At 36.7% G+C, this 20,810-nt stretch overlaps 1 protein-coding gene across 1 annotated transcript in view; it reads left to right on the top strand.

The window, feature by feature from the left end:
- Positions 1–20,810, top strand: part of GABRB1 (gamma-aminobutyric acid type A receptor subunit beta1) — a 353,576-nt gene that overhangs the window by 113,396 nt on the left and 219,370 nt on the right. The window contains exon 4 of the mRNA XM_057502193.1: positions 6,278–6,498. Within this exon, the coding sequence (XP_057358176.1) occupies positions 6,278–6,498 (221 nt within the window). The remainder of the gene's footprint in view (positions 1–6,277; positions 6,499–20,810) is intronic.

Raw genomic sequence — 20,810 nt, forward strand, 5'->3', positions numbered from 1 at the left:
TACTCAGAAGTTTCTAGAAAACTGTTCCTGCTTCAGGCCCAACATCTCAATGTATCTATTCAGGGAAACAATCCTAATTATTTGAGCTTCTGATTATTTAGACTCCAGAATATACAACATTTAAACTGTCACTGTATGAAATGTAAAATTTATCATATTCATTTTGAGAAATTGCATTTGTTGAATAGAAAACTGTTTTCATGTTTTTAAAGAAAATAAATCTGTACAGTTTCTAAAGTAGATTTTAGATTACAAAAGCTGAAGTTCTTAGATTGGTGCAGTCTGGTTTTCATACGGTGAGAGATTCAGGAGAACACAAATGCATGCTCTAGTTGTCATGTCAATGTTGTATGTGTCCCATGGATCATCATGTGCCCCTGTGGTTTCCTTAGGTGACTGTCATCTCGTATAAGCCCAAAACTCCCAGTGTTTTTGTTCACCCATAAGGTTGATTGATTCCACAATTGTTCAGAACACAAGAATGATAAAAATGTCTGACTACACAGATGGATAAACTATACGTGCTATTTATGATGACACAAAGATGAAAGAAGATTATGTTCTCTGAGGCAAAGTACCAGGTTACAGTTGGTTAAAAAAAAAAGTGATAATAAATAAGAACATGGACTTTGGCAACAATGAGAATGCATGTATTTGAAAGATATTATAAGCAAACATGGCTAAGGAGTAAATCCAGCAAACATACTAATAGTTAATATAATACTAAACGATGTTAAGATAAAAGATTAGAAATTAATGGCAAGTCAGATACAATGATGAATTTCTACTGCAGAATGCATTTAACTTTGACACTAATACAGAAAACATTCATTTAAACAGGAGGCTCCATTAGAAACAGATGTTGTGTGGTTCATTTGAATTACAATTTAAATTGGTTTATTTATTAGTCAATTTTTTACTAAACTTTGTTTTCATGAGATGCAAGTTCTGGGGTTTTTTTCCCTCTCCTTGTAAGATGTACCACTTGTTGCCAGCATATAGATTTAGCCTCCAAATTATTTTCTTGATAACTGTCATTGTGTTTGATAAGGAATTGTCTTGATAGAAGTAAATACGTTTTCCTTCTCCTTGTTCTCCTGGTTAATGAAAAAAATATGTCTCCCCCTTTTATTCAGTCATTTAAAATCTCTGGATCGTAATGCCTCCCTTTTTTGAAATCAGAGAGGTGAGGTAGATGACTGAGATTTTCTTGGTTTTCTTTAATATGTAAACTTGTGGCTTAATGAGCTTGTGATATGGATGTTGATCAGCATCATTACTGTGGCTTTTTCTGGTTGAAATAAATAAAGAAGGAGTCAGCTTAGCACAAGGAAAGTGGAGTGAGCTTTAATGGCACAAGGAGGGCTCTAAGAGCCCCTGGAACAAGTTCTATTGAACATGTCCAGACCTCCTGGAAACTAGAAACAGGGAGTAGAAAATCTTCATGAATTTGACTCATTCCCTAACAATGTCAGACTCTTCCTCTTCTGAATATTTTCTGCTCCATTCTTTTTCTTCCTCTGCAGGCTGGCCTCCTCTTTTTATTCTTAGTCTTTCCTCTGTCATGAACTCATGATAGCAGTGCAGCCCTAGTTCCATGTCATGACCTCTGCACTTGGTCCTACAGCGCCTGTCTCAGGCCCTTTATGCCACAGCAAGTTTCTGGGAGTAGAATGTGGTGCATCCCATCTTTTTCAGGCAGAAACAGGTTTATTCCTTGCTTTTGTATCGGCTGCTCTTAAATCAGACATCTACTCTCTGTGCCCAAGGTGGGAGGAGGGCAGGACATGGGCTAAAGAGTACGGCCGTGCTCAGTCAGCAGGGGCTGTCGGCAGGGCAGTTTCTATCACAGAAGGGACTTCGGAAGTGGTGGGCAGTGATGCGCTGCTCTCCTGTGATCGGCCTCTGGGGAAAGCAGCTGATCTCAGAGTTCAGCTAAACCGGCATGGATACAGGGAACCATTATAATTTGTGTTCAGGACCCCTTATAATGTCTATCCAAATAGATGAAAGAACAAAATGGAAATGTGTGCAAAAGCAGTTTGAAAAGGAAGGATGGTTCTTACGGTCTTTCTGACTGGATGGAATATTACTCGACGTTAAATCGATATTTTGTCTCTTCCTTAGCAAATTAGCCTGAGATGTGTGCTGGTCATGGAGGCAGCTAATTTCTTAAGAGATTCCCACTTTTCCAGCCCACTGTGAGGTCTTCTTAGAGTCATTCTTAAAAAATGCATACCTCAATATATTTGTCTAAAACACCTCTTTTCCCCTATTCCAATGCTAGGTAACTAACAGATTTTTATTAAATGATTTCTTATGCTAAAGTGGCAAATTACAAACCATCTAATGCCAGCATTCTCTAGTACAAAGTTTTGAGGGATATGTTAAAACTTCAATAGACATGTTAACATACATTATTTTTCATGATAAATAATGATAAAGGATTTTGAAATATTTTACTGATACCAAAGAAGAAAGATGTTTTCGGCTAAGGCAGGGTTTCTTAACCCTAACACTACTGACATTTTGAGCCAGATAATTCTTTGTTGTGGGGGCTCTGCCATCCATGAATTATCATATTGGGATTATTATGCATTAGTATATGTGCTGTGCCATACATTGTTATATTATTGGGGAGCATCCCTGGTCTCTGCTCCCAGATGCTAGGAACACACACCATTACCCCCAGTTGTGACAACCAAAACTATATCCAGACTCTGCTAAATGTCCTCTGGGGACACAATTGCCCTGAGTATAAAGCTTCTGATCTAATAAAAATGTTACTTTTATTCTCCAAAAGAATTACTTTTGTTATAAATATTTTCTTACTCCTTTTTAGATTTTAGATTTAAAATCTTTATCTTAAAACATTTTCAGATTTAAAAAGTATGCCCTCTTGGAATTTAATCGAGCACTACTGATTTGGTATTGTCAGTCTTGCTTTTCCTCAATGAACCAAAGTCTCTCATGCCTGAGTTAGCCTGACCAATTTCATTAACAATCACATGCCTGTTAATCCCATTAATTTGCCTTAGTGTCAAAGAATTCCCTATGGCCCGTAGTTGCTAAATATGTCTCATTTCCTCTCAAGGAGTAGCTTGCACACTTGTGAAAGCTGGTTGAACACTTGTAAATATACCTGGAAGAAAAATGATTTTACTGTTCTTGTCCAAAGTATTAATACCTTTAGTTTCTTCCTGAAAAATTTTCCATCCTTCCTGGAGTGCTTGTACTTTGGACCAGTAAAGAAGTGATAGCAAATCTGTTGTATGAAAGAAGAGAATACAGAAATGTTCAGCCTTTGTTTTCCATCTAAAAATAGGATACACCAAAATGACATCAGAGACTTTATTATATACAGTTGTCACTGTTAACATTTATACTAAGGTGCAGATAGAAAGAATGATTTATTTTAAATAGAGTAAATAGCTTCTCAGACATGTGAATCATAAATTAACAGATAAGTTAGTTGCCTATTTCATAAGGTTGTGAGAACAAAATGGGATAGTAGATATGAAGGGCTATGAAAATCACAGAGCACAGAGCAATCTCCAGGAGACAGATTACTGTCATGCATGTGGCATAATATAGATAGCACACAGAGGACATATTGCTGTGTTTTAGGGCTTTCCATAATGTTCATCATTACCAACACATTTATCATTATCTTAAAAAAGTTTTTGTTAAGATTATCAACCTCATACGTCCATATTTTCATTTATCATAGAATCAGGTCCTGAATTAAGATAATCCTAGAAATGCACACAAAATAAAGCTCTGAAGAATGCTTGTCCCACATGACCCACTTCCAAATGTAACATACTAACATGCATACATTTTCACTGAATTTCTTCTTATTGCAAATAGGGTAAATTACTGCTCTAATTTAGAACCATGATGTGATTTTTAGTCAATATTTAGTGAAAACAGAATGAGTTGTACAGAGCAAAGATCTCACTACATGCATATTGTTCTCTCTCTACAAGAAACAAACTAGTTTCCTGAAAGGAAGGGAAGAAGTCTACACACACACACCACATACACACAAACACTTACTTAAATCTACACAGATGTTTACATTATTTTCTCCTTTCTACTCTCGGTTGTTTTTTTACCACCAACTTGTATTTTAATTATAGCATTTATTTTTAGAGTATTATTTTGCTAATATAATCCTTCATACTTTACTATAATGAGTTTTTTTCCACATCACACATTAAAATGTTACTGAAGACAATGTGGAGTAAGGATTTTGCCTCACGGTCTCATCTTGAAGAAAGCCTGTGTGGTACTAGTGAGAACCTGGAAACTAATGACAATCCTGTGTGAGTACTGAAACATGTACCCCATTGCCCTAATCCCATGGCAAAGTTCACAGTAACACATTTTTGGCTAATTATTATTTCTAACATTGGTTGAATTATAAACAAGAACCCAACACTAAGACTTAGAACTGATCACAGACAATTGCTTATTATCATGGTCAAGAGGCCCTTCTGCCTACAAGCTTTTTCATAAATATCTCTCTAAAAACAGAAATGCTTATGAAAAAATATGTAGACTCCAAGAAATTGGAAGTATCTTATCTTTAAATAGCAATGAACAATTCTGAAGATAATATATTTGTTTAGCATGTTACAATTGCTAAAGTACCTTCACCATCATTTTCCCAAGTAACGCTCACAATAAGTCTGTAAAATGCTATTACTTTCATTTTAGAAATAAGGCATCTGACACATGGGGGATTAAGGTAATTGGTCATGGTCATATAGCTTTTACATGTGGCTTACTTGGAATAAAAGTATTTGGAATTGAAGGCCCAGAATCTGTCCAATTCATTTTCCTCCAAAAAGGTACGATGTTAAGAACTTGAAAAGGATGTGGATCAGTATGGTAATAATTCAGAAGAGAATTGCATATAACCCTGTAGGTTCTCCTTTTTGTTAAATGAAGATAAGATGGAAAGAGGTTTTAGACCTTTAAAAGGGATATTTTTTTATTAATAGTGAAGAACAAATGTCCTTGCCATTGAACAAGAAAGAATGACTTTGAATCATTGCAAGATGGTTTCTGAGTAAATAGTGTTTAAGTCTTCATGAATATAGTGGTTAAAGGACACTGGTGCTGATCATTCAGAACAAATATTGTCTTATTTTTTGGATTTTTAATAAATGCATAAATATGCATATACACATCTAGATAAAGTACAGTTTACCCAGATATAAGGCTTGATCTAAGTCAATGTTTCTGAACTAGTAGCATACACAACAACAGCAGAGATTGTACAAGAGTTAAGCAGTGTTTTCTTACCTACTTCTAAAGCGTTCACACAATCACTATGGACAGTTAAATACCCTTTAAAAGAAAGAGTGAACCTTCTATTTTATTATATTGTGACTCACACCTTAAAGACATTTGGGATTTTACTGTTACCATTTATTAATTTTTAACGGGCAATAACACTATAAATTGTATTTAAAAACCGACAAAGCTCTAAGATAATTATCACTGTCCCTTTCCTGTAGCTCTAGACACTTAATGAGCCCAAATCTTCCTGTCACTCTCTGCTGCCTGAAACCCGGGTAAAAAGAAAAGTGCAAAGGAATGCCCTTCGTGTAACCTTTTACAGGAGGTGAAGAAACAAACTCAGGTACAAACCCACTCAATTCAAACCTGAAACACAGCAGGAATGAGGGAAGAGAGGAACTGAGCCATTCCACCACTGATGGCAGTTCACAGGCCAAATAAACATCTCCAATTAATGTGCTTTCTGAACTATTTTTCAGGGCTGATAGACAAGTTGCAGTTTGCTAGAAAGATCCCGATAATGAGAATTGATGACCTTATAAGCAGTATTCATTCAAAAGGCATTTGCAGTTTGGAAAACATGCTCTTTTTAGTGCATCCATATTTAGTAAACATTCCCCTCCCAAATAGTACTGCAAATATAATATCCAGAAGTAGACTTTTGTGAACATGGATCTCTCAGTACAACTTCCGTTTATGATGTTCCCTATGATATCATTACCTTAGCTTCAGACCTTACAATTCAATTAAATGGATGTGCCCTACATTGGTGCAAATGCTTGCATACCTACTAGTTGCCCTATACCGGAGATGAAAATTCCAATGTATTTAAATGTAACCTCTTAGAGAACAGCAGAGCAGTGGGTCTCTGGGCATCCAGAATACCACATGCTATCACATTCTTAACTAAAAGCCTCAGATGATGATGATAGTAAGATTCTTTTTTTTGGTTCCCTTTATTTCACAGGATTATACACTCACCATGTATTTCCAGCAGTCTTGGAAAGACAAAAGGCTCTCTTATTCTGGAATCCCGCTAAATCTCACGCTAGACAACAGGGTAGCTGACCAGCTGTGGGTACCAGACACCTACTTTCTGAATGACAAGAAATCATTTGTTCATGGGGTTACAGTGAAAAATCGAATGATCCGACTGCATCCTGATGGAACAGTTCTCTATGGACTCCGGTAAATGGCTCTGTGTTGCATGTTTTCCTGTTGTGCTGTTGGTGGTGATGGTGGTGTTTTATTTTTTATATTTGAAAATGGGCAAAGAGGAGAGAAGCAAGTAGGAGAATATACAGATGTTTTCAGCTGTATAATAAAATTATGTTAAAGACCAGAAACTCTTGGAACCGAATGAGTTAAGTCTAGGCAACTTTGTCCATCAAAAGTAAGTGAATTATTTGCCCTAACCTTCAAATAAAAAACATAATAATAATAATAAATTGTTTTTGCCAGATTTCACATGTAGCTATTATAGAAATTATGTCTTCTTTTAGCCAATTGCTTGATTATCTCAGAGCTGTCCAGGCTGAATTGAAATGTGTTCTAGGTATTGGGAATAGCTACTTGATTATGAAAGGGAATTGGCAAACAGTATTTCAAAAAAGTAGGAAAATATAAAATTTTTCTTTTCCCATCAGATTGTTTTGGTGCCTTTGCATAAATGAAGGTTCTATTTCTAGGCTGTATTGTGTTCCGTTGTTTTATTTGTCTGTCCTTATGCAGTATCACACTATTTTAATTATCATAGCAATATGGTAGGTAAGTCATTAGGTCAATAATGTATGTAAGTCCTCTAATGTTGTACTTGCTGTTTAAAATTCCTCTGGATTTTCTAGGTCCTTTGCACCTTCTTAAAACTTTTAGAATCAACTTGTCAATTTCTACCAAAGAAATGTCTACTGGAAATTGTCAATAAAAGTACATAGGACCTATATAGATAAATATATACTTCTGAGAGAAGTAATACCTTAAAATTATCAGATATTTTAACCAATTAACATAGATTGTCTTTAATTTATATCAGCAGTATGCGATACCATAATGGGTTTGTTTTATTTGAGTTTTTAAGACTCAGTATGGAAGATATATCACATATTATTTAGAGAGGGTTATTATTAACTCTCATTTAGTTAAGGGTTTATTAAAATTTTTAGGCTACAATTGCAATCAGCTTCCAGTTTCACCAAAGAAATCTCTGAATTGCGATGTGTTGTAGGCTATGTAAGTGATGGTTCCTGAACCCTTGTTGTCACCTTTTCTGATCCCTTTGAGAAGTTGAGGGACAGTACATATCCCCAAAATTATATATGCTCCAAACAGTACTATCATTTTAGATGTTCATAAGACCACTGAAACTCTTCCATACACCATAAGCACCAATCTAAAATTCTAACTGAGTTCTAACAATATGCAAATGAAAAAATACATCTGTGATAAGACTACTGAACTTAATCCTGTGGTTGGCTATTTGGTTGATAGCCCAGGTATTCAATTTCACAGCAAAATAGCATTGGTTGCAAAATTATCTTTGGAATTTTTCCATTCTTTCAGTAACTCAAGAGCTTTCAAGGTTAGTTTAAAATCTCTGATCTAAAAACGTCTCTCAGAAAAAATATTAAAATAAACTAGTAGTTCCCTTGAGTGTATTGGTAGCTCCTACAGACAAAAATCTACCAATTCAAGATCAATGGTATTCATTAGTAATGTTTCATACTCTGAAAATCATTTGAAATTTTTTCTGTTACCTGTGTAACTTCTATTAGATACAATCAAGGTGTAAAAGGATGAATTACTTTTTTAAAATGCTGTGAAGGATAATTCTGTTGTCCAACTGAGTAGGCTAATCAACCACAACATGTATAATCACTAATGTAATTCGTCAAGAGTGTGTAAAAAATATTTTATTAAAAAAAAATAGACAACTACAATTTTTTTGCAAACGAGTGTAGATTACATTCTCAGTTTCAGAGTCTCACTTTAGGCATTCCTCAAATTACTTACAGTCTCCACCAATGGGAACGATGCAAGGAAGAAAAATATTTGAGAACCATGAAGCTAAACACACTTCATTTTGAACTGAGGAAACTGAGGCGCAAAAGGGGGAAGGGCCTTATCTAAGGGCATAACAAGGCAAGGGCAGAACTGGGCCTAAAACCCAGGTCTCCTGCTTTCCAAACCTGGGCTTCTGCCACCTCACTGCCTCTCATTTGCACTTAGAAGTCAGCAGCTCCTTCCAAGCTATACGACATTGCTTTCTCCTCTTCAGAGCCAACCCAGGACTTTGTAGCTTGGAGCCTGCAAAAACCAAAGCACAAATTCTTCCTCTCCTGTCTGGGCTCTGATCTCTTTTTGGCCCCAGTTTCTCCTTAGAGCTTCACTCCACTTCTGGTGGTCTTCCACCCTACTCTTCCTGCTTTTCATTAGAAGTTATAAATACCCTGGAGAAACCATAGTACAGCAAAGAAAGTATGACATCTGGAGTCAGAGGGCCAAGACTGGGCATAATCTTTACCATTTTCTGATTGCTTGACCTTGAGCAAGTTATATAACTCTCCTGAGCCTTAGCTTTATTATCTGGAATAATGAGCTAATAACCCCCCAACTCATAATTGGAAAACTCTTATGAAATAGTGAATGTTAATACATGGCAAATTCTAAATTACATATATTTATGAAGTAATTGTGCTTATATAACCTTACTAAGTACTGGAAAAACTGCATGGAGAGGGTGGTTCCTTAACTCCCAGGGGTGTCAGTGACCAGAGCAGAGCACAGTTGTCCACTGAAGAGAACATTTACTGAGTGCCTACTATGTGCCATAAACTCACGGCTCTAGATCTCCAGAAGATAGGTAAAATTTGTCATTATGGCAGAGTGGAAATCACCTGGGCCTCTGAGTCAAGAGGCTTGCAGCGGAACTAGCCTTTGCCTTTCAGAAAGCCATTTCATCTCTCTGGGCTACAGAGTCCCCCAGTTTACAGGAAAGAGAGTAGAGTTATCACTGAATTCCCTTCCACATCTAAACCCATTGCTACTAGGATCCTATGTATTAAGGCATGTTCATTTTAATTCCCCTGATATAAAATTTCTTAATCTTAAAAATGACAGTCTGCACTTCTTCCTTTGTATTTGCCTTTTCAAGAATAACTGCTATATATCACTTCTTAAGCATATGAACTAGAAAATCCTTACCATATTAACATGTGCTTGGACATATTTATAGCTTTGCTTACTTTAGACGCAGGTAATCAGAAGAACGAAACTTCTTGCCTTATTGCCTTCTGTAAGTCCAGCTAATACTCATCACGAAATGAAACTACACTAATGGATTTTTCATAGTAATGACAGCACCAGTGGGACCTTCCGAACGTACCTGAAAGCCCCTTTAACTAGGTATTTCATAATCGTAAGACCATATCACTAAACTAAATAAAATTTTTACTATAATCAAACTCAATATACAATGCTAAAACTTAGTTTATATAAAACCACAGGAAAAGTGTCAGTTGTTTACTGTTTTTGTGAACTATGTCAATTCAAATTTCATACCCAAGGGATGTCGCGTCGTCATGCAAACACTCCAAATGACAGAGTGGTGTCTGATGGGGGTCTGGTACTTCTGAAGGAGCCAGTCTCCTGTGCAACAGGCTTTCAGTAAAATAAAAAACAACCTCTGTTCCTTATACTTTCTGCTCTTGGGTTACCCCTGCTGTGGCAAAATGAGTTACACCAAGGAATAACCCTGCAGCCACTATTACTTCCTCTTCCACTTTGCTAGGGATCTAAATAAAAGATGTCTGTGATGGGCTATAAAATAGAACAGGAGACCAGAACTTCAGTCCACGTTCTGTGACCCCCTCCATCCGGCTGCTCTTAAAGCACTTAATGTCATTTCCTGTCTTCCTTGAACATGGAGAGTGAACAACCAAGTCCCTCAGTGTCACATATCAAACCCTTAGCCTTCTGCCTCTCCTCCCTTCCATTCACTACGGCTTTCTCTTCTTTCTGAGGCTAATTTATCTATAAGTGCACTTAATCTTATTGCTCCTCTCTTTCCAGACTTTGCTCCTTTCTTTTAGTAAATCATTCTTCCCCCTCTGTTGCTCCTTCCCCTCAGTTTTGTCCTTACGCACCAGTCCTTTCACAGCGTTGGTTTCCTCTACCCCCTCGCCACGCATTTACTCCGCAATCTCTGAAACTACGGCTCCCACTCAAGCTGTTTCAAAAATTACCAGCACCATTGCTGGTTCTCAATCTATACTCTTGACTTCTTCGGATGATTTAAGAGTGATGATTGACCTTGACTTCAGAATTTCTAGGACCTAGTGTAGTTTTTTCATTATTCTTATTCTTACTGGTCTTTTTGCTATTCTCTCCTTGGTTCCTCTCTTGCCTCTAACTATGAGCTAGAGGGATTCCTTGAGGTTTGCCCAACTCATTCATGTAACAATTTAAACATCTAAAATCCCAAACTAAAGAGTTCAGAAAAATATTTGTAATTGCCTACTGAGAATCGCTATCTAGACCCTCATCCAACCAGTTCCTCCTGACATGACCCCTATTTCATATCTGCTTTTCCTAAAGCCAGGTCCTCCTCCTTACATAGCTGCTAGCAAAAATCACCATCTTCCCCGTCAACAGGCGTAAACTTGTAGTCATCCTTGACCCTGTATCTCTTTGGTCCCCAGTCTGATCTGATGCTTCTACTCCATTGTATCTCAACCATTTCCATTTCCAAACCACTTCATCACCTAAATTAAGATCCGCATCATCTACCCCTTTCTGGCCAATTTCCTACCTAAACTTTTCTTGTTCTCGTCATTGCCATGTTATTCTTCCTACAGTGCATGTCAAGTCATATCACCCCCATATCACCCCCATTTTAAAAAATAAAAATGTTCCACAATCCCATAAAGTTTCATGTTCATTCTTCTGTCTGCAATCTAAGACTCTCTGTATATGACCAAAATGTCTTTCCCACATTATTGCCCACTGCCTTCCTCTATAAAGCCTAAACTTTTATAGAACAACTTATTTCTTTAAACACATTCAGGGCATTTCAAACTCAAATATGTCCCCAATGTTGTATAGATCATATTTATCCTAAAAGAGACTGTTCACTGTTTATCTGAAATTCAAATTTAACTGGGCATGTCATATTTTACCTGGCAACCCTGCAGCTCTGAGGAGATGCCCTCTCTTCTCTATCCCCAACTTTCTCCCCAACTGCACTACTTTCTCCCATCTTATTCTTTTTCCCTAAAATTCCTCTCAAATTCCACTTTCTCCATGAAGACTTTTACAATCTTCTTAACCAGATGAAAACTCTCTCTCATTTGATACCCATCTTCACTTTAATCTCCTGCAGGCCTATGTGATTTGTAACTCTTTTATTATATTGTTTTGTGTCTCAGAGTTATTTTCCTGTGATGCAAACAAGATTGTATTTCTGTTGAAAATCTGAGCTGTATTTTCTTAACCTTTGTATTCTCTCTCTCAAACCAAATAAATGTTTGAAAATTGAAATGAATATTTGTAAGATGCAGTCACCTAACTCCTGATAGTTGTCAGCTGCAGCATTTCCTATATCTAAATGATGGTTTTTAGCCAAAGAACAATTACCACTATTAATGACCAGATGTGTTCTGCCTCTTGTTCAAATATGATCCAGCTGGCTGTAAACACTGATTTTCTCCAAGGCCTAGCCCTGTGGGTGCTAAAAGGCTGTGTTTATCTTTCCTTGAAAATGGCAGGCGTGGAATGACTTAATTCTGGGAACATATTTCATGGAGTATTTAACCTCCTTAAAACTGTCCTTCCTTTTATCTTCCCCTCCTAACCCTTGCCTTGGCTTTTCTTTTAAAGTTCCACAGTGCTTCTCTCGGGCATCTCCTACCAAAGGTGAGTCCAGGGCCAGGTGGTTTTGAGGGATATTGTGAGAACAGAGGGTGGAATGGACAGTCAGGATCCTTGCAGCCCAATACCAGCTCACACTGGAGTATCTAAGTGTGTTGCAGAATGTGTATGTGGGCTTGTGTGCATGTGCCATAAGCACATACAGAATAAGATGTATGCATCACATCATTCTAACTAATGCTGATAACAACTGTGTCAAGGAATTTAACCAATACCAGGATATACAAATAATTGAAGCTATACTGTGCATCAGTCTGTAGTCTAAGTTTTCCACCTATATTGTCACATTTAATCTTTACCACATTATGAATGATACCAATTTTAGAGGTACCAATACTAAGAGAACCTAAAGTAACTTTTCTTACCTCAAGTTTATTATTTATTTAGTTTTTAAAAGCAGCTCAAACAGGTATACCTATTTCATTTGGCCTATAAATTATCCAAAATCTTTTTTACTCTAAATGTTTCATGTTCCTTTCATCCCTCCTTGTAAATTATTTTTTAAAGAAACCAAGTTATTTTGTGTGTATGTGATTACATCCCCTTGTAAGTGTGTTCCCCTATGCCCTAGATTTGAGGGTTGATCAGATTTAGATCAGTTATCTTGTGCTTTAACAAGACTGCTGCATAAGCCATATTGTATGCTTCCATTAGGAGACACAAAACACCTGCCTGTATCTGTGTCCGTGATGTGAAGGTTTATGAGCACATCTAGACATTGACAACTTATCTATCCATTAAAATAATCTCATTAATTTTTAAGTAACTGTATTAGTTTGATAGGGCTGCTGTAACAAATACCACAAAATGCATGACTTAAAGGATGCATTTACCATCTCACAGCTCTGAAGTCAGCACGGCTGGGTCCTGTTGAGAGTTGTGGGAGGAAGATCTGTTCCAGGCTCTCGCCCTGGCATGGAGATGACCAGCTTCTCCCTGTGTCTCTTCCCGTTGCCTTCCTTCTGTGTGTATCCCTGGGTCCCCTTTTTATAAGGACAGCAGACATATCGGATTAAGGCCCATCCCAATGCTCTCATTAACTTGATTACCTCCGCAAAGACCCTGTCTCCAAATAAGGTCACAGTCTGAGCTACTGGATGTTAGGACTACAACACTGGTAGTTAGGAGGACACAATTCGGCCCACAGTGGTCGCTTTCAGCAGCCTCTGATAATCTTTGCCTAAACCTATTTAGATTTGCAAAATGGCAATATTCTATCATTCCTTCATTATTAACTGGATCGGAATTTTCCCTCACCAACTATTTCATAATCCTGAGGGTACAGTTGGTGCAGTGAAGGCAGGATAAATGCCTCATGGTTTCTCTTTAACAGCTTCCAAAGGAACAAGTTATTTCCCTAACCACCCCCCTCCAAAAGATGTGCCCACTGAGGTTTGGCATTGCTTGAGTGCCTGTGTGTTTGTTCATCCTTATGTCCGTTTCAGCACACTGCACGCAGCTCTTGGTATGTTTGATCCACACCTTGTCTTGCCTTTGGCCAGCAGCAGCCCTGTATGCTGCCCCTGAGTTCTTCTGACGTGACCTCGGTGGTTGGTGACAGCTTCCTTGTCCTCTGATACATCAACTTGCACATTTTCTGTCCCAGAAGTAAAGAAAGCACATCATGAGTTCGTATTGATATTTCTAATTCAAATTCACCATTACAGGGTTTTTGGTCAACTTGTTCGGTTTTAATAGTTGTTTCCTTTACACTGAAATATTGATTCCTAGTACAGTAGCATGATTATTTACTTCATCCTGTTTTTGATATGCATGTAAATATATACGTATCTATAGTACTTTCTAAATAAAAATACCAACTTATTGTTACTAACAATGTGATTGCCAAAAACAGGTTAAGATTTCTGTGCAGTGTTTTTTGTCTTTAGGGTATATCCCATTAAAGGCACAGAGTAGAATTACCATTTTTAAATTACATTTCGAGTTTCAATTTAGGAATACTCCCTTATTGTATAGTTAAGCTGCCACTTTAAATTCATTTGGCTTTAGGTTTGGATTTTTTTAATTTGATTTAATTTAATTTCATAATTATATAAAACATATGCATGATTCTAAAAGCAAACAGTAAAACAAAAGTAGCCTTATTTCCACTGCTACCCTGATCCTCTCCCATTGTCTTCTTCCTCCATAATATTTTCCACTGTTCTGAGATTTTCCTCCCATTGTAACACACACATATATAGTCAGAGTCCCACCTTTGTTAGAAAGCAGCATAATATCCCTGCTACTCTTTACCTTATAAAGTGATTTTTTTAAGCCTCTGTAAATGTTGAAAGCGGAGTTTTAACTGAAGTCTTCTCATTTCAACCCAAATTCTTAGCCCCTGCACAGAGCAGTTACTATTGTCCTGTGTAAGCATTTCTACCATTTCTAGGAGGACAGTCATCCATGTATGATACTTTGATTGTTCACCATTAGAGAAATGAAAATCACTGGAGTGGGTACACAGCACAAATGGAAATAGCTCTACCAAGTGTGTGAACTTTACAAAAATGTACACAACTCTGTCAGGTTCTCTGACACACACTAATGACTCCAAATTCCAGAGAGAAGCTTCTAAGCTTCAGGGTTCAGAAATGAATGTAATGTTAACCAGACACCTGTGGCTGATGGGGATTTTAAGAACTCCCCTACCATATTTGTTTACCTAGCTCTACTTCAAATCGATTTTTTGATGTTCCTGACAGTGTCTGACCACGGGGTTGTACACGAGAATAAAATCGATAGCTATTTTTATTGAATATAAAAGAAAAGCAGAGTTTCCTACTTTTCCTTAGAGGATCACCTCATCTTGCTTTGGTCTTCATGATAAAGCAAAGTAAAAAGTTAAGACAATTATCTTGATAAACAGATTCTCCTGACAAAAAAAAAAAAAAACAGAACTATTGATTTTTAAAGCAGTCTGGGGGTCCTATTCTTTCATATTAGCTCCCTACATTGATTGTGCACCCTGAAAAAAATTATTTCTCTCTATTACAGACTTTCCATGTAGGAACAATTATGATTAAATTCAAGATCACGCAGGGCTTACTGTAAGATACACTGGACAAAGATATTGTTGCATTGATTGCAGTAAATAAATATATGGGCTGATACAGTGTTTTCAGAGGAGGGTCCGCTGATATTGACAAATCCATCCTGTTAAGAGAAAGAAACATGTTACCTCAAAAGGAAGAGAGGAAAAGCAAGCCATGCATAAAGAATAGGTAGCTCACTTTCTTAGAAAGACAGCCTGGAGTTTTCTTCACAGTTCCTACCAAAGAGCACAGGGTTGCTATTCCCCTCACACTGTAGTTGACTTATATTTTAGAGTTTCATCAGTGTAACAGAGAAAGCTATTTAAATTGTTCTCCAGTGGAAAAGCTGCTATTTTTGCCTCTCAAGATTTTAATTTTTATTTTTAATGTTTCTTATTCATCTATTTATATATGGAAAACTTTATGATTTAATGAGGTTTGTTAGGATCTCCTTTTTGATAAAAGTGGTATTGTGTTGAATCAAAGAAACTTCAGTAAAAGCTTGTTATAAATATTAGTGATTCCTTAAAAATCATATTTCATATATTTATGCAAATACTAAATGAGCAACTCAAATGATTATGCAATTGCTATGCTATTGTGTAGCCATGTGACCTGTGCAAGTGTCATTATGATTAAACCTCCTTCATTCAATTAATGTAGAAGATTATGTAAAAAATAGTGACCATAAATTATCTAAAAAAGAACTACATCTCCTCAAATTCTTAACCTTGATTGAGTCTCTTGTGGAGTAATGCCAAACATGAGCTCTCAGGAAAGAAGAAAAGACCGAGAGAAGGAATGAAAGACGGAGGAAGGAAGGAAAGCACAAAAGAGGGAAGGAAAACCAAATACTCCTAGAGATGTGTTATGCATTTAAACCCTAGTTGTTGTATTACAAACGACACCACTTCCAAAACAGATGTATTGGGTATTGACAACTATTTGTGAAATATTAAAAGTAATCTTCTCCAGGTCCCTCAATTCATTCTATTAAACCGTCATCCCCAACTTCAGTATTTTAGTACCACTTCCATAGTTTTTACCACAACTGCATTCCATCTAAAAATATTGACTCTTTTTTCACTTAGGTATGGATACATATGTACACACATATACACACACACACACATATATACATTTAAAATAAATTTTATTACCTTTGTATGTGGAAAGTTATTTGAAAAATAGACATCAAAATACAATCTAAGCTAGGAATTTTATTAAAATGTAAAAATGCTGGTCCATGTTTCATCTGCAATGATCTTTCCTTATTTGTTGAATTGAGATAATAACACTACCTATCTTGTGGGATTTATTAAGGTTACAGAAGTTAATAGCAGTGAAGGGCTTACAGCATTCTTTGACACATAATAAGGGCCTGATGACCATCAACTTATCTTGTGTAAAACTTGAAATATATGTACACATAGATGATAAGCATGCTATTGGCATAACAATGATCATCACTAAAATAAAGACCTAATTTTCTTTACTAAACTTTTGAGGCGCCAAGTTAGAGCTAACCTCCCTTTCAGTGTTATGATCTCAGACTGTGAAGTGGTCACCTCGGAAGTCACCAGCTGGCTCTCTTTAATTTAGCTTCTCATTTTCATATACCAAAGGGAAGCCAGGGTGTGCTTCTCAAACTTAAAATTTCACTTAGATCTGTCTGAGATATTACTAACCCTGGTATGTCATTTCTTATTTTTAAGGATTATGACATTAATGCTTTGCAGATGTGGAGCGATCAATGTAACGTGGTGCTTAGGGATAGTGCCACATCCCATCACCATTACGGAAAAAATGCTCTGCTTCAGACTAAAAAAGAAAAGGATTTCTGGAAGGATATGTACCATTGAGATGTAATAAAAAACATTTACTGCAAGGCTAGATCTTTTACAAAATATTAACTTATTTTTTTATATCAACCCAAGTAATTTCACTGGCATTCATAGCATACATTTATAGCAAACCTAATAGTGATTTATTACATCTATAAGAAGTAATGGGATAATGAACACTATATTTACTAGAATTAATACCTCATCCCCTTGAATGTCTCAACCCACAAAGCACACTTTAAGGAAATAACTATTTTCCAACATAACCCACTTTTTCCCACTCTTTGGAAACAGTACCATTTATTCACGTAGACTGTGCTTTGTTCTTTTCAGGACATAAATTATATTAAAGGAACACCTCTTTGTCCAATGAATTAGCACTTGGGTTTCAATATCTTCTAGGAAAATTTTTCCTTTTTCTTCTTTTTAATAAAGACAGGCACAGAGCAATTGGGAGAAAGCCCACTGTAATGAAACCACAAAGAGTTGGAGCTGATCAAGCCGCCGGATCCATTTTCTTCTTTCTCATGTTAAAGCAGTGCTAGACACTTCAATACCAATAACAGCAACAGCACATGATGGAAATACAATGTTTATTTTTTATTAAGTCCTCATATTCTTACTCCTATTTTTTCAAACTTGTGAAAATTTGCTTAAAGTGGAGTCCTTTGTTCTTCTTAAACATCAAAGGATTACTGAAGCAGGAGAAATGTGTTGCTCTAGCATCCAAGCAACTGATTGCTTTGAAAATCTAGGTTACTACACTTCAATAATTGAAGTGGAATCCTGAAGATTCACAAGTGCCGCTTATGGTGTTAGGATCATACAGACAATACCAGGGAAAAGGAACTTCATCTCTTCAGGTCCAAGAATATGTTATTTTCAGACATGGTGGGCACAGGTCCCAGGGTTTTCCATGTTTTATGAAAATGCTTGAGACGTGGAAAGCAAAGCTTATGAGGTTCGAAATAGAAAAAAATGTGAGATCAAAATTAGAATTATTAATTAAATGTCTCCAAATGTGACATTATATCTACAAGTCACTTGCAGATAAAAAAAAAATCAGTAAGTTTGATAAAAGTTATTTTTAACATATTTGCTGCATTTGCTTAGAAATGCCTTTGGCCGAAAGAGTGCCCACAAAGACCTCACCAGTGTTTTGCTTACTCTGGACTTTTCTACCTGTTCTTTTCCTTCTATTTTCTTCTCTTTCTGTTCTGTCCTGCAGGCTACTTACAGATTTGTTTTAACAAAGCGCCGTTTCATCACCCCTCTCTCCTCCTCAGGCACCTATTGATTCCCTACTACCCACCACACACATCAAATTGAAACTTCTCTCCAGACATTCATCACACTTCACAATCAGATCTGCCCTTGTTACACAGCCTTTTCAAGATTTTGCCCAGCCAACAAGCTTTCCACCATTTCCACCGCAGCTGCTCGCTTCCTTTCCCTTTCCGTAATAACTAGACTCTCTAGCCTCTGTTCTTTTTTAATTCAACAGTGGAAATTCTTTCCCTTCCTTTTTAACTGTGCACTGCTTGTCTTCCAGGACCCAAGTTAGCAATCACCTCTTTCCTAAAATCTTCCATGACTACTCTGACCTTCATATGTACCCCCATCTATAGTTACACAGAACTTGGAACCTCTTACAATATAGTACTTGATTATAAAATGTCTTCTCCAATTAACTATTGTTTCACCTTTGTTAGTCTCACCTCCCCCCAAAACGGTAGCATCTTCTTTGAGAAAGTCTATTTGTTACTTCCCCCATGGTGCACAGCATGGTTAGCATGTACTAAGCAAATTGTACACTTGACATTTTACTTATTTGCTTTTGAACCTCAATCTTGCTGTTAACTATATTTCCCTAGTTATGGCTTTTGCAGAGTCAGGTTTGCTAAATTTTAAGGAGCAAAGTAACTCCTTATATGAAAATAGAACATATGAAAATGGAACTCTTACATGGAAATGGTCAATTTTAATGCTTATGATTCTGTAGTAGCTCGTGGGAAGGCTTCTTCCTAAGAGTGTATAAAGCATATTGAAATATGAGGAATATATACAGTATATGGATAATATTTCTTCTTTTTTTACTAACTTATAAACACCTGCATGGGTACTTTCTCTTCAAAGTAGTTCCTTCTGAAAACCATATGCTTATTCTTCAAGGTATTTCACAACTTCTCTTTAGAAATTTCATTTGAACCTTTGGCCACATATTTAACTATTAAAGTTGTTGCCTTGAAAGTAATGATTGGGAATAAATAAGAGTGAGAAATAAACTTGTGAACAATATTGTTGGTCAAAAATGGGATGCAACATACACACATACACATATAATTTTTTCCTGGATGGCTCATTAAATAACTGTAAATGCATATTCCAAATAAGAGTTGAAAAATGTTTTATCCAAGGAAGAGCACAAATGAAATAAGTTCATATCTCATCAATGGGTTCACTTTTAAGAGTCCAAGCTTATTTGCACTTTTTAGACCCTCTGCTTAGCTCAGTTGGTATAATATTAATGGGTCAGGGTCAGATAGAAGAACTATTAAACTTCTTACTTCCATCCTATCAGGTAAGGAGAACATTTTCCACCTGGAATGGCTAAAGCAAGCATGATTTAGAAATTATTGAAAACAAGATAATTAACAAATGAAAGGAGAATAGTTATTCAGAGGACATCTAGTTAAATCAGTACACTGATAGATTTGTTCATAGTTTGGGTCTAGTTTGTGAAAGAAATAGAGTAAAAACACGATGATTTTAATGTTTTTGACCTGAGAATAGAGTTGAGGGAACGGGAGACAAAATACTTCTGGGGACCAGCTAAGCTCTGTTTGAGAGATCCAATATTTGAATTGCCTATGGACAGACAAGTGGAAAGGTTGATTGGGAATTAGATGCAAAAGCTTGAGATCCAGGAGGGATAGATACCTGAATTCAGGGTCATTAATATATAGATGGCCTTTAGACCCATGTGACTGGATGATATCGGCAAGGGAATGAACATAAGACAGAGAGGAAACCTAACATCACGAAAAATGAAATGACCTCCAACATTTAGAGTTAAGAAGAGGGGGGAAAACATAGCAAAGGAAACTGATAGAAGCAGACTGTGAAAGTAAGGAGGAAGCCAGAAGAGTGTGGTTTCCTCAAAGCCAAGTGAGGAGAGTGCTTCAAGGAGGTGAGAGTAATCGACTGTGTCAAATATTGCTGATCAGCTGAATAACACAAGAGGTATTGGTGACTTCAATGTGACCGAATTGAATGCAGTAGTGGAAGAAGCCGTCTAGCTGGAATAGATTCAGGAGAGAAAGGAATGGGTGGAATTGTAAACAACAGGCTTATCAGCATGCTATGGAGACAGACATATTTGAGAAAGAAAATTTGGTAATTCACAAGAAAACAAGAAGAGATACTTTGGGCAACGTCCTTAAATAGGCAACAAGTTATGGATCTACTGCAAAAGATGAGGCTCAGCCATAGATAGGAGCGTGAATAGTTCATTTAATGTAATAGGAGAGTAGGCAGAATCTATGGGTACAAACTCAAATGGATAGGTCAATTTGGTGGTAGAATTTATTCATCACAATAACTTCCTAAAATAACGGTTTCCATTTTCTCCCATTTCAAGTAAGTAAGCTGGGGCACCAACAAGTTAAAAAAAACCTACTTAAGATCATATAGC

The sequence above is a fragment of the Manis pentadactyla genome, chromosome 5, assembly GCF_030020395.1.
Source record: "Manis pentadactyla isolate mManPen7 chromosome 5, mManPen7.hap1, whole genome shotgun sequence".
Classification (NCBI taxonomy): Eukaryota; Metazoa; Chordata; class Mammalia; order Pholidota; family Manidae; genus Manis; species Manis pentadactyla.